This window comes from Danio rerio, chromosome 10, assembly GCF_052040795.2.
Source record: "Danio rerio strain M-AB ecotype USA chromosome 10, GRCz13ab, whole genome shotgun sequence".
Classification (NCBI taxonomy): domain Eukaryota; kingdom Metazoa; phylum Chordata; class Actinopteri; order Cypriniformes; family Danionidae; genus Danio; species Danio rerio.
In genome coordinates, this window is record NC_141030.1 from 45,911,159 (window position 1) to 45,922,730 (window position 11,572).

An 11,572-nucleotide genomic window follows, 5' to 3' on the forward strand; every position below is an offset into this window, starting at 1 on the left:
TGTCACATAGCTCGTATATCTGCTTATAGATGTATCCTCTGATAGATGTGGCTTTCAAATGTATCCGTGTAAGTTATAAGTGAAGAGCATGAAGAGAAGATCACTGGAGCCAATCAGCGATGTTAAAGAATTTGCACATCAGTGCTCAAATGTTAGCAGAAAAACAAAATTAAAAAAATGTTATACCGATCAGTACCAAAGTCGACACTTTTGACAATCCTACCTGACATCACATTGAGTTTTTCTGTTGGTCAACAAAATTAATTGTCACCGACTTAAACACACTTTGAGCAGAATGTTTATCTCTCATGCAAAATGAGAGTTCACATAGAAATAACTGGATATTGCCCTCAAAATTTGGTAAATGTGAGCACACCTTTATTATCATGCCCTTGAACTTTAAATTATGTGTATTATGGTCTCTGTTTTTGTGTGTGTTTAAATTCTATTCTATTAAACATCAGTGTATAATTTTTATTCAATGGGGTATATGCCGTAGCATGCTAATAGGACTTTTAATTTGCCAGTAACCTGGGTTAAGCGCTTCCGGCAAATTAAATGCAAATGCAAAATCCGGTGCGTTTAAGGTCTGTTTTCTTTAAAAATCAGCGATCTCCACTGACTGAGTGATATCCGATTTAAAGTGAGTCTCAGATTATACAAGAAGCACTACGTTAAATTACATTTCCCCCGCCATATCTTTATAATATAAGCATTTATTTTACCCCAGTATATTTAATGGAGCTTCTGCGTTAGCCTGCCGATTCTGACGGGCATGTGCGAGTAAACAGCTTTTTGTCTCGTTTTACGTTTGAGCAACCAAATAAATGCTACAGTTTATTTAACTAAATGTATTTTAATGACATTACAACATCGATGCTGTAAAAGGAACCGTATAAAATGGAAAAAAGTTCACAATAACAGGTCACCGGAAGTGTATCAGCATGGGAACAGCACTAGCTCGGCATATACCCTATTAAAAAATTAAAATGCAGACCTGCAGCTTCCTTTTTGTGCCACTAGAGGTATAAAATTTATGCTTTTAGTGGCACCAAACACCGTAGCAAAATGTAACTGCTATTGTTCTTGATGCTGACAATTGTTTCACATACCAATTGTACAGTGTTCATAATAATTTAGAAGATTGATGATCTTTAAGCGCAGTATAGATGTGCTGATTTTTATTTTAAGAAAGTAGTATTTCCTTGACTCCTTTGAACCTACCAACATGGGCAGTGCAACAGGGGTGAAGAAGAAGCGGAAAGAAGATGGTATACGTGATCATGTCACGGGCTGCGCCCGCAGCGAGGGTTACTACAAAATCGACAAGAAAGACAAAATGAAATACCTGAACAGCTCACGCTTGCAGTCTGAAGAGCCGGATGTGGACACTCAGGTAAGCTGATGGAGCTTGCTCATGATTAATACTTAATTCACCCAAAGATGAACATTTGATCACTTGCCCTGAAGTGGTTTCATACCTTTATGATTTTCCTTTTCTCGTTGAACACAAAAGAAGATATTTTGAATAATGTTGGAAGCCTGTAACCATTGACTTCAATAGTATAAAAAAACAAATGCTATTAAAGTCACTATTAGTTACAGGTTTCCAACATTTTTTAACTTTTTTAACTTATTTTGTGTTCAACAGGAAAAAGAAACTCAAACAGGTTTGTGAAAAGTGAATAATGAGTAAATGATGACAAGATTTTATGTTTTGGTTGAACTATCCCTTTAGGTTGCCTACTTAAAGTCCTTAAAAACACATCTGTTTAGCTGTGCCTTGACTAAATGAGCACTGTGCCATGTTCGACGAATTACACTAAAGCCTGTTTCACACCGCGAGCATGAGCGGAGCGTGTTTTTTTCAACGTCCATGTTAACAGATTAGAGCTTTCCTTCTGCACGCAGAAGCAGCGCACCAGTCTGTGCCAGCAGTGCTGCGATAGTTTATTGATAATCCCCGCTGAAGACGATAATGACCAAAGACACATTGAACGACAGTAAAAAAGTAGTAATTTTACTCAATAAATGCATCTATAATATCCACTGATTTATATGTAGTCTATCAAATGAACTTACGATTAAAAACAGCAACAAATATTTATTTGGGCCTGAACTACAAAACCAAATTTAAAAACATTTTTAGAATCAGTTTTGCTTAAGTTGCACTTTTAATTGATCATGTATGAATATCATTATAACTAGATTGTATTATAACTATAGGCCTACATCATTCTGACAATCAATAATAATAATAATTTCTCACATTTATATAGCACTTTTCTAGACACTCAAAGTGCTTTACACATTAGGGGGACTCTCCTTATCCACCACCAGTGTGCAGCATCCACCTGTATGACACGACGGCAGCCATATTGTGCCAGACCGCACACCACACACGCTGATTGGTGGAGAGGAGACACAGTGATGAAGCCAATTATGGTATGGGGAATGTTAGGGGGCCATGATGGACAGAGGCCAGTGGGCAGATTTGGCCAGGATGCCAGGGTTAAACCCCTACTCTTTTTCGAAGGACATCCTGGGACTTTTAACAACCACAGAGAGTCAGGACCTCGGTTTAACGTCTCATCCGAAAGACGGCGCTCACTGAGTAGTATAGAGTCCCCTTCACTATACTAGGGCATTAGGACCCACACAGATCACAGGTTGGGTGCCCCCTGCTGGTCTCACCAGCAACCTAGCTTTCCTATGTGGCCTCCCATCCAGGTACTGACCGGGTCCAGCCTTGCTTAGCTTCAGTGGGTGACCATGTGAGAGTTGCAGAGAGCTAGCTGCCGGATAAATCAAAATAAAAACGAAATGACATGAAATCACAGGCGATTGTCTTTTGATCGAGTGCACCTGAAAAGACATTTCTCATAGAGATTAAGAAGCATACAGTCCTCTAAGATCTATATAATTTGTAAAATAAAGACTTGCAGGTTAAGGAAACAGCATAGGAGGTAGTTGCTATGGGCTTTGGTGCGAATGAAAAGTAAAGAAAAGTTGTATTTATAGCTAGATAGGTAACTAGATAGAATAGACAGAGATAGATAGATCTGTGCAGCAGCTGCCGATGAGTTGCACGCTGCAGATGCAGTCTGTGTGAAAGGCAAACGTCTGCGTGCTGCTTGCGTTGTGAAATAGACGTAATTGTGCCTTCTCTTTTTTTTTTTGTTCTTTTTAAGCTTATTTTAACACTTTTTGAAATCTGTTTAAATTTTAAATTATTTGTTGTTTTTATTTCTTATACTTATTGTGTGATCATTTTATAATTTATTTAACCCTTGTCTACTGTTCAAACGAACTACTCTTTCGTTATGTTGGTGGCTGTATTTGCCCTATTGACTTTGATTATAAGGACATTTTTTGATTGCAAAGCCATGGCAGCATATACTCACGTATTCTTGATTGTTGGTGGTTATTCCTGTTGGGAGTTTCTACTGTTGATCATCAGTTGGCAGCACTTACACTTTTGATGTGCAAAAAGCTTTCTGGCATTTATATGAAGTTCTGTAAATTATATGGAGTAAAACAGCAGATGATAGCGTGTGTGCAGAAATACACTTACTGTGTTTACTATGTGAAGAGAGCTGAGCTGCTTATTTTAATTTCTCAGACATATCAAGGCAAGAGCTTAAAGGTCTCTCACACACAAACACACTATACTCTATATAGAAGGCAGAAAATACGCTTACAGATTCAAATAAAACAATTGACCTTCCCAACAGGATAAACCAGCAACAATCAAGAATACATGATTATATGCTGTCATGACTTTGCAATCAAAAAAAGTCATTATAATGGAAGTCAGTTGGGCTAAAACAGTCCCGAACATAACAAAAGGGAAGTCAATTTGCCCAGAGTTTATTGTTGAATTAAAAAAAAAAAATCAAAGCATTTTCCCAAAATATGTGTCAAAATAAGATTTTGTCACCAAAAATCATTCCATTTGCTGAAACACAGAGAACAGTGTGGCCAAACTAAGACTCAAAATCACACCAGAGAGGATGAAACCCTCTCCAACAGCACACAAGGGTTAATCTTGGTTTATGTAAAGTATTTTGGACTTACCTCTGTGTATGAAATGTGCTATATAAATAAATCTGCCTGGCTTTAGACTAATGTGTTTTCTCATAGGGAAAGAGTATACCAGCGCAGCCCCAAGTGTCCACCAGAGCAGGTTCAGAGCGGCGGTCCGAACAGCGGCGCTTGCTGTCGTCCTTCAGCTGTGACAGTGACCTCCTCAAGTTCAACCAGCTCAAGGTAAGACAAGCACAAATCAAACTATTTACTGTACTGTGCAAAAGTCACTAGTATTTTCACCAAAGGTTAAAGTGGGTTATTTCTAGAATTTTCTGTAGTATGTCAGTTTGAAATGTCAATTTACATTTACCAACATTATTTCTGTCATTAATTGTAATTATGCAGCATGAGATTGACAGGTGGATTGGTGCAGTGGCAGCATTAATGCGTTCGATGTACCGGTCTGTTGTGATAGAGAAGGAGCTGGCCGAAAGGCAAAGCTCTCAATTTACCGGTCAATCTACGTTCCTATTCTCACCTATGGTCATGAGCTTTGGGTCATGACTGAAAGGACAACATCTCTGATACAAGCGGCCGAAATGAGTGTCCTTCGCAGGGTGGCAGGGCTCAGAGTAGAGCCACTGCTCCTGAACATTGAGAGAAGTCAGCTGAGGTTACTCGAGCATCTGTTTCGGATGCCTCCTGGAAGCCTACCTAGGGAGGTGTTCCAGGCATGTCCCACCTGGAGGATACCTCAAGTAAGACACAGGACATGCTAGAGGGACTATGTCTCTCGGCTGGCCTGGGAACACCTCAGGATCCCCCCGGAGGAGTTGGATGAAGTGTCTGGGCAGAGGGAGGTCTGGGGTTCTGTCCGAAGACTGCTGCCCCCACGACCCAGCCCTGGAAAAGCAGTAGAAAATGAATGAATGAATGTATTTATGCAGTGAGATTAATGTCTGAGGGTAGGACTGTCACCTCACAGCAAGAAGGTTGCTGGTTCGAGTTCTGGCTCGATCAGTTAACATTTCTGTGTGGACTTCTCCTCGTATTGGCATGAGTTTCCTCCGGGTGCTCCAGTTTCCCCCGCAGTCCAAACACAAGCACTATAGACCGTTTCAATGTGGTCATGTCATTGGTCCATGAACATTTAATTTATAGGTTTTAATTTATTGTAGCCTAAGTTATTTATTAAAAATTGTGTATTTACTGAATTGGGCCTATATCCTAGAACGTTTCTGCAGTGTTATGAATGTGTCAAAGTTATAAATGTGTGTGTATATGTGTGTGTGTGTATATATATATATATATATATATATATATATATATATATATATATATATATATATTGTTATTCCTATTATTATTATTATTATTAGGTAAGATATTGTTTTGTATTTCTTAATAAATGGCCTACTATAAATTAAAACTATTACCGGTATGATTTATATAAAAGATTACAATTGTGTTTTTTGTAAGTGGTCTTATGTTTTAGGATATAATATGGCATATTCCTGATAATATTTGTCAAGGAAACATACAGTAGGCCTTATATGTGGGACGATATAAAACGAGTGCATGTTTTTGCCACAACTAATATTAGATTTTTAATTTATTTTTTTAAGTGTGTGTGTGTGTGTGTGTGTGTGTGTGTTAGTTAAACAGTTTGCACAAAGCTATGGGGATCATTATGGCGTCATTATTTATGTTTTACATTATAACTAATGTGGTTCACACAATGGATCTGTGACAGAGAAACTACAGTTTTGGGAAACACTTGTCACTACATCGTTCTTTTCCCAAATGATGCATCATACTATAATAGTTCAGCCACGAGTTTTGTTGTTGTTTGGGAAATGCACCCAGGTCTGCATTGTTAAAACTGGTTTTTAATTGACTTATCTGGTTAAATAAAGGTTATTATTAATAATCTCACTGTATATAATTACAATTAAATGGCATAGTAATGTTTGGAAAGTCAATTGATATTTCAAACTGACATGCTACAGAAGAATATAGAAATAACCCACTTTTATCTATTTATTTTTTGTGTGAAAATACTAGTGGTCTAAGATTTTTGCACAGTACTGTAAATTTCGCAAACATGTATGAGCCAAGGACACATCTGAGTCAAAATGTCTCCGCAGTTTCGTAAGAAGAAGATCCGCTTCTGTAGAAGTCACATTCACGACTGGGGATTGTTTGCCATGGAGCCTATTGCTGCTGATGAGATGGTTATTGAATACGTTGGCCAGAATATCCGACAGGTAAGCTTGAAGCTAACTAATATATCAGAATCTTCATTTTTGAGTGCCCGGTTTGTAACTGTGTCCTGTCCTGATTTGCAGGTTATTGCAGACATGCGAGAGAAGCGCTATGAGGACGAAGGCATCGGTAGCAGCTACATGTTTCGTGTGGATCACGACACCATTATAGACGCAACCAAATGTGGCAACTTCGCTCGATTCATCAATCACAGTTGCAATGTGAGTTTATCTGTATGTGATTTGCATAGGGGCGACACGATGGCTTCTAGCAGGAAAGTCGCTGGTTCAAGTCCTGGCTGAACTCCGGTTTCCCCTACAGTCTAAACACATGAGCTTTAGGGGAATTGGATTAACTAAATTGGCCGTAGTGTATGAGTGTTTGTGAATGACAGTGAATGGATGTTTCCCAGTATTGGGTTGCAGCTGCAAGGCCATACGCTTTGTAAAACATATGCCGGAATAGTTGACAGTTCATTTCGCTGTGGTGACCCCTGATGAATAAAGAAACTAAACTGAAGGAAAATTAATAAATGTTTTGCATAGGGGTGCCAACGATTTCGAATCAGGTCCATTTTAATAGTTTAACTGCCTACAAAAAATCAGCATCTGGAATCAGTCATGAAAAATCAAGATTGGTGCATTACTAAATATTAGACACACATCTGATGCTTGTATTTGCAGCAGCTCCACAACTTCACGCACTGGGTTAAAGTAGGCTTTACAGTCTTCTTTACTTCCATTGTTTCTGTTCAGCGAATAGAACTCAACCAACCCCGTGACGTCAGACACAGCGACATTCCAAGATGGCGGCGCCTTAGGTCTAAAAACCTATAGTAAAACATGCCGTTTTCTGCTAAATGCTTTCATTAATCGAGTTTGTTTAATATATTTTCATTAAAGTGCAATCCAGTGCACAAAATAAGGTAAACTTGACTGAGTGCTTCATTTCCCCTTTAAGGTTTTAGTTATGATACTCTCAAAATCTGCAGATTTTTACCAAAATTCTGCACAGAAATAACAAACAATGTCCGCAGATTCTGTCTGGCCCTAGTTATCAGTCTCACACCAATATTTTCCTTTTTCTGAAACTCTTGATAACGCCATTATCAAGTTCTTCTTAGGTTATTTTTATCAAATAGGATTGTAAAGAAATAATTAGTTGTACTCTCCCATTCACTGCGCTCAGATTTATACTTCTGCGTCAAGCGCATGCGTATGGTTCGGCGCAACTTTTTAGAGCGGTCACATAGCCCTTGCCGTGGCTGACGCTGACACTGAATCCCTCCTCTCAAAAAAATAGAGCAAGCTCTGTGATTGGTTAGCTTGGTAGTGGTGACAAGTGTGGGTGGCGCGGAGAGCTGCAAGCCTGACGGAGCGAGTGTTTACAAATGTGGAGTCCTATAAAGGAGCTCCAGATAGAAACTGTTGTTTTGTGTTTACCTTATGATTATAGTAGTTGCCAGTCCGGCAGTTCCCGAGTTTGAACTACTTGTACATTAAAGTAACGTTTCGAAAAAACAAAACACCCACTAAGAAACTCGACACAGAGGAACATATAAAGCTACTGCCAGCTAGCGTTTTGAAAATGTTATTGCAGAGCAACACACACACCACACAGAAGTATAAATGCACAACTATGTGCAAGGCAGGCGCCGTGCGTCACGCCGATCACTCGACGCAGAAGTATAACTCAGCCCTAAGTTTACACAACTATGACGACTTGCTAGCCAAATTCCCGGAATTGGGAACATGCATAACCCACACTGATCATGTCCTCCTTTCTGTTCTCCAGCCAAACTGTTATGCCAAGGTCATCACTGTGGAGTCGCAGAAAAAGATCGTCATCTACTCCCGGCAGCCAATCAATGTTAACGAGGAGATCACCTACGACTACAAGTTCCCCATCGAGGACGAGAAGATACCGTGCCTGTGTGGTGCTGAGAACTGCAGGGGAACGTTGAACTAACCCCAGCGGACCATAGGTGAGAACTTAAACACGCACTGCCCCACAACAAGCCCAGACGCCACGTCTTCTGGAGCGACAGAGGAACGGTGGATGAAACCAAACGCATCCACTGGATGTATCGTGCAGCTAAGCCTCTGGGACTTCTTCTTCTTTTTGTACTTTTCTCATGATTGTTTACGAATTACAGGTGCTCTTTCAAGCATAAGAAATGAGTTTTCTACCACTCTTCCATTGACCTCAATAGAAACGGATTTCTATTTTCCCCCAAATATGTATGGGCGCTAAGTTTGACTGCCCATTTGGCACAGTCTGTCTTCGAATCTCCTTTTCTTCCACGGTTTGCTTACGGCGAGACCTCCCGTCATCCTCTTGAACACTTTAAGCTGCTCAAAATGATTTCCACACGCACAACAATCTAAATTCATTCATTTCCTAGACGTTCCTAGAGTTCATTGTCAGAATTCAATGGTTAAGCATTCATCGTGACACTAACCAACGCTGGGGGGAATCGGATCAGTTGTCTTCAGTTTGCAGAACATTCAACAAAAGCACACACACCTGCGCCGGCCACAAAACAAATGAGTAGAGAAGGTCCACATCTCAGGCAAATTTACACAAAGCGAATAAACGCACCTACATTATTATTACAGCCAGAGCTCTGCGGCGTCAGTAAATCACTCATGACTTTTTTGTGTTTCCTTGTTTGTTTTAAGAAGCAAACGCAAATCAACACAAAAGCAACACACTACAGTTTAATCTTTCATCATCCGGGCTCATTTGAGTGTATCTGCTGCCCCCTAGCTTTTGTATAGTGTAACTGCAGAACGCTGCTCGACTGATTTCAGATTCCTGCTTAGTATTAACTCTGCGTTATCACATCGTTTCACTGAAGATTTTGTGTTGTTTCTTGCCTAAACATCTATAAATTCTTAAAGCAAGAAGCATTTTCTGGACAAGCAAAATATGTTGTGTTGTTTTGAGAAATAATATGACTGAATTAAGCAAGTTTCTTTGCGCAAAACAAGCTTAATAATGTGCAAATGTGGCAAGCTAAATAATCTTACGTCAAAATGAGGAACACGATTATTTTGCTTATCATGTTTTAACGCCAAGCCTCACTTCATTTTGATGTATTATGTCTTAAAACAAGACAATATGTTTTGCTTGTCAAGAAAATGCTTCTTAATTTTAACCCATTTTAGATATCTGGACTTGAAACAAGACACAAAACCCAAACAGTGAGTAGATAAACATGTAGAGATCCGATTGGCATCATGCATACATCCAGTCACTGCAGAGCTTGTCCATCATGGAGAGAATTTCACTAATATAATGCTGCTATTCTAACACAAATCTCCATCCTTTCACTTTACGATGGCTAAATCCCAATTAGCTTGGGTTTATTTAGTATTAGGCATTCTCTGCGAGCACCAAATGAAAAAAAGATGCTCGATTTGAAGTGTACCTGGAGTATTAGAAATGTCCGAAAATCAACAATACGGTGCCAAAAGATCGACTTCAGTCACAGCTCCATGGGTAAAGCTTTTTCCACTAGTCTTCTCCTGTTTGTGTATGTTTGTATGAATGACATAAGCTCACTGGTACTTCAGGCGGCCCTCTCGAGGTGCTCTTTGCTCAGTATTTACAGCCTCATTCGGCCAAATTTCCCTTTGAAAGCATTCGCTGTGCTTTTCTTTGTGATTCTCTTGGTCATGTTTATTAATGCACTAGAGGCTTGCAACAACCCATCAAGCCCAAACGGCACTCACAAAACTCACAAGCTATGAAACGTGTGCTTTTATAAGTAAATCACTCACAGGGTAAGGTCTCCCCCGATTTATGTTCTCCTTTTTCTTTTTAAATATGTTTATATTGTACAGGTTATGATGATGGTTTGTATAAAGGAATGAGGCTTTTTTTTATCTTGACGGGGAGTGATGATGATGACGATGCATCGTTCTGCTTTTACGAGCGACAGACGGAGTATTTAAAATGACAATTTTTCAGGGATCGTTGTACGAAAAAAAAAGGGGTTGAATAGCTAATTTAAAGAAATTGATGCATCTTGTACATAAACAGATTTGTACTTCCTTTTTGAAAGATTGTTTCTTGTAGAAACGTCTTTTTTTTTGGCCCATTTTCCTTTGGATTCTTATGTGTAAATACTTTAACTGTGAATATATAAATATAAATATATATTTTTGTTCCTGAGGATTTGCTACAGCGTCACAGCTCGGAAAGGTCTACGGGATGGCGAGTACAGAGAGCTGGTGGCAGTATTTTCAGCTTGTGTCAAGCTTTATTTTTTATTTTTTGGGTTGTAAATTCTATGAAAATCTGTTTGCAGTGTCAGAGGGGGGGAAAGCATTATCTTTCAGAAATGGCAAGGGGCATTAGGTGAAATTGGCCTTTATCCCCGGTCTATTTATTATACCACAAATGTATGGAAAAAAAATCATGGAAAAAATAAAGGATTTTTTTTTCAAATGCGTCGTTCCAGAGCTGATCTTTAAATCATCATGTTTTCAGTATTTGGAGTCCGTTCCTGTGTATGGAGTTTGCAGCAGTAGGAGGAGAGACTATAATGATGGATTAATGTGATTGTATTTTTCTTCTTCTTCCTCTGGTGTTTTATAAAGGTTTGTTAGACCAATGATAAGGCACTTTTCCGCCACCTAGTGATTTGGAGTGTGGAATGTGCAGAGTTTGGAAAGAAAATGACATATACACTCACTGGCCACTTTATTAGGTACACATTACTAGTACCAGGTTGGACCCTTTTTTCCTTTAGAACTGCTTAATCCTTCATGTCATAGATTCATCAAGGTACTGGAAATAATGCTCAGAGATTTTACTCCAAATTGACATGATAGCACTAGGCAATTGCTGCAGATTTGTCGGCTGCACATCCATGATGCCAATCTCCGGTTCCACCACATTCTAAAGGTGCTTTATTGGATTAAGGTATGGTGACTGTGGAGGCCATTTGGGTACAGTGAACTCATTGTCATGTTCAAGAAAGCAGTCTGAGATGATTCACGCTTCATCACATGGTGTGTTATCCTGCTGGAAGTAGACATCAGAAGATGTTACACTGTGGTCATAAAGGGATGGACATGGTCAGCAACAACAATACTCAGGTAAGCTCTTGAGTTCAAATTTACTTAAAGCTGCATTGATTTATATTTGCTGATGTTTGAATGCTTTTTTGCTAAGAGATTTAACGTTACCACTTAGTTTCTTTCAACACCTAATCTTTGAAGTTTATTAAGTGTTTAAAAGCTTTTATAAATAGATATTAATGTAAATA

At 39.1% G+C, this 11,572-nt stretch overlaps 1 protein-coding gene across 8 annotated transcripts in view; it reads left to right on the top strand.

Moving 5' to 3' along the window:
• setd1ba (SET domain containing 1B, histone lysine methyltransferase a) overlaps window positions 1–10,749 on the top strand; it is a 39,555-nt gene extending 28,806 nt beyond the window's left edge. For all 8 annotated transcript variants that reach the window (XM_087269674.1, XM_087269671.1, NM_001045134.2 and 5 more), the window contains 5 exon segments: window positions 1,221–1,396; window positions 4,144–4,269; window positions 6,177–6,296; window positions 6,378–6,515; window positions 8,089–10,749. In XM_087269674.1, coding sequence (XP_087125800.1) covers window positions 1,221–1,396; window positions 4,144–4,269; window positions 6,177–6,296; window positions 6,378–6,515; window positions 8,089–8,262 — 734 coding nt within the window. In that variant the 3' untranslated portion in view covers window positions 8,263–10,749.
• Window positions 10,750–11,572: the final 823 nt, after the last annotated feature.